Raw genomic sequence first — 3475 nt, 5'->3', positions numbered from 1 at the left:
GACGACGTCCATTTTCTTTTTTTTTTTTTTTGTTAATTTTTCCCGGTTTCGAAAACTCGAGGAATATAGCATGTAGTAAATTTATGTCGATGGAAAAAAGAAAAGTTTTTCACTCTTTAATAATTGATGTAATTTTCTCTCTCTCTCCGTCTCTCTCTCTATCTATCTATCTCTTTTTCTCGCATTCGATTTTACATTGCAAAAATAATTTTCTCTGAGGTTTAATAATCATGTTTGTGAACAAAAAGAAAATGGAAAACAGGAACGAGAAACGTGGTTTATACTACGTCGGAGAAGGATGTAGCATTTATTATTATTATTATCATTATTATTTTCATTGTTTTATTTATTTATTTATTTGTTTGTTTGTTTGTTTGTTTGCTTGCTTGTTTGTCGTTCTTTGTATAAACTTTTTTATTTCATCGGATAATCCTTAATTTTTATTTATAAAAATATTTATTAAAGTCCTCGTGAATAAATTAACGTAGTAACCACTCGTACTCAGGAAATCATTTCGAATGTGAAAATAATAATAATTATTATTATTATTATCATCATCGATAATGATAATGATGATGATTATAAATTAACCGGTGATCGTAAATAAAAATAAAAAAAAATCCCCGCCGATGGTATAGAAAATGTATTTAAAAAAAAAAAAAAAAAATTTCCCGTCGAACAAACGGGATAAATATTTTTTTTATTTTTTTTTATTTCATTTTCTTCGTCTCTCTCTATCTCTCTCTCTTTCTCCGTAAGCCTCAAGATTTAAATGAGATCTTTTCAACAAAGAAGAGTAAAATAAAAAAAACAAGTCACGAAAAAGTTATTTATTTTTTTGCAAATCTCGTTATGAGAATAAAAAAAAAAAAAAAAAACGAAAAAAAAGAAAAAGAAAAAAAAAGCGAGAAAAATACAAAAAAAAAAGAAAGAAAAAACCGTAATGATGATGATAATAATGATGATGATGATGATGATGATGATGGGTAAAAATTTATTGATTGGTCAATCGGGATAAAAAAAAAAAAAAAAAAAAAAACAGAAAAAATTCTGTCAACTGATCGTTTATCACGGTATTTATTTTTTTTATTTATTCTTGCTGGAATTATAATTTTCTCACGGAATTTTTTTTTTTTTTTTTTCTAAAGAAGATTAACGTTTATTATTATTATTATTATTATCATTATTATTATTATTATGAGTTTCTGGCGCCCGTATATGAATATTTCATTTTTTTTTTTTGTTTTGGCATGTTTATTTGTTTACATTTTAAAAACAAAAAAAAAACTTTTTTTTTATTTTTGTATGGGTTCGAATTAATTATTGATTGATTAAAATAATTAAAAACGTTTGTTGTTGTTTGTTTGTTTGTTTGTTTGAGTATCGTCCGCCGATCATCGATTTTTCATTTGATTTGATTATTATTATTATTATTATTATTGTGATTGATAAATGAAATAATGGATTTAGAATTTTTTAAATAAAAAAAAAATCTTTTTAATCTTTAATACATAATTCATCGGATTTTCTTTGTCGTTTTTCATTTTCTTTTTCTCGTGTTTTTCCTTTAAAATAATAATAATAATAATAAAATTTGTCAGAAGCTGAGAATGAGTTGATCGTACAACAAGAACCCCAATAAGAGAATATGAAATATGAATGCAGTTGTCACAAATGTAATTCGGTGTTTTTCTTTTTGGGGGGAGGAGGAGGAGGTAGGGGGTAGGGAGAGGGGAAGACTTTGGAAAAGAAACTAGTTTTTCGTTGTTTTTCTTTAAAAAAAAAAAAAAAAAAAAAAAAATACGTAATTTTTATTTATAATAATAATAATAATTAATTTGAATGTTTTACAAAATGGAGAAGGAAAAAAAAGAAAAACGCGTGTAAATAAATTGGATTAAAGTGGCAATAGAATTTATATAGAAAAACAAAAAAATTATGGAATTTTCCTCCCGATATAATCGATCGAAAGTAATAATAATAATAATTGTTTTTTACAGGATGGTTTTAGTTCTAAATGGAGTTTTACAAGAGGATTCACCTCCCGATTCTAGGACTTTATTTCACAATCATCCTATGTACAGAGATTCGGCTCTGCAATTGGTGTCCATACCTACCAAAGTCATCGGTCCCGTCGGACTATTGTATATACAACAAAGAGAATTAGCCGTAACTGCTCCTCACGACAGTAAGAATACCTTGTTTTCTTATCCCTTAAAGGTTTTCAAACGACGAGAGAATGATGATGATGATGATGAGAAAGAGAGGAAAAAGAATAATAATAATGATAAATAAATTATTCGTATTATTTATGTAAGACACGACTATTGGTAATTCCGTTTTACAAAAAATGTATATTTTGCGGTCGTGTCCGTCGAAAAGAAAAACCTGTATATATATATATATATACCTACATATACATACCTGTATATATATATACATAAACCTGTATAAAGGCCAAAGTGTAGAGAGAGATGAATGTATAACTAATTATTAATATTAAACTTTGATTATATGGGGTAAAAATTGTTAATGATTAAAATATGATTGAATTTATTGTAATTGATGAATCGTCGCGTAGAGTAGTTTCCGAAAAAATGCCGTTTGTTGCGGTTGTTGTTGTTGTTGGAGTGTTATTGCATTTATTATTATTATTATTATTATAGTATTGAAAGTGCGACAGATGGGGGGAGGGGGGGGGGAAAATTGATTTTCCTTTTTCATTCTTTTTTTTTTTTTTTTTTTATTTCTTTCCGTGAAACGTAACGCACGTTCGAATAGTTATGTTATTGTTGTTATTATTATTATTATTATTATTTGTGTAATGATTTTATGTTATTGTTCGTTTCAGAGAACGTGAGCATTTTGGGATCGGATGATGCTACAACCTGTATAATAGTTGTTCTTAGGCATTCTGGTAAGTTTTGTCGCACCTGATTTTATTTTTTATTTTTTTTCCTTTTTCCTTTTTGCTTCGTCCGAAATAATTTAAAAAAAAAAAAAAATTTGAAAATTCTTAGGATAACTAATTTTAGTCGAATAATTCCCCCCTCCCCGCCTTCCCGCCCCGCCTCCCCTCTTCCCATATTATTATTTTAAATCGTTTGTTTTTGACTTTTTGTTGTTGTTGTTGTTTGTTGTTGTTTTTAATAAATACATACTTTTTCCAAATTCTCGCTTGCTTGACGCAATTCATCAGATTTTTTTTTTTTTTTTGGTTTCACATCGGAAACCGCCTTCAGTCATTTATTGCATGCTGGTTGGTGGTACCAATTGAATCGAGAAAGCAACCGAACCTGTTTTTTTTTGTTATATTCTTTTCAGGAAGATTCACTCCGTTCGGTTTTTTTTTTATTTTTACAAAATGTATCTTTTTTTTTTTTTTTTTTTTTTATCCGTGACCTTTTACACGGTTAATTTCTTTTACGTTTTGCTGTCTTTTTGTTTTTTGGTTACTTTATAAATTTTTTTTGTT

At 27.3% G+C, this 3475-nt stretch overlaps 1 protein-coding gene across 1 annotated transcript in view; it reads left to right on the top strand.

Moving 5' to 3' along the window:
- Positions 1-1938: 1938 nt before the first annotated feature.
- Phum_PHUM188470 (protein N-terminal asparagine amidohydrolase, putative) overlaps positions 1939-3475 on the top strand; it is a gene marked incomplete at both ends in the record, with an annotated part of 2958 nt that continues 1421 nt past the window's right edge. The window contains 3 exons of the mRNA XM_002425214.1: positions 1939-2188; positions 2852-2917; positions 3325-3342. Coding sequence (XP_002425259.1) covers positions 1939-2188; positions 2852-2917; positions 3325-3342 — 334 coding nt within the window. The remainder of the gene's footprint in view (positions 2189-2851; positions 2918-3324; positions 3343-3475) is intronic.

Source organism: Pediculus humanus, genomic scaffold, assembly GCF_000006295.1.
Source record: "Pediculus humanus corporis 1103172107538 genomic scaffold, whole genome shotgun sequence".
NCBI lineage: Eukaryota > Metazoa > Arthropoda > Insecta > Psocodea > Pediculidae > Pediculus > Pediculus humanus.
The sequence above is the reverse complement of the archived record's forward strand: the minus strand, read 5'-3'. Positions and strand labels throughout refer to the sequence as shown.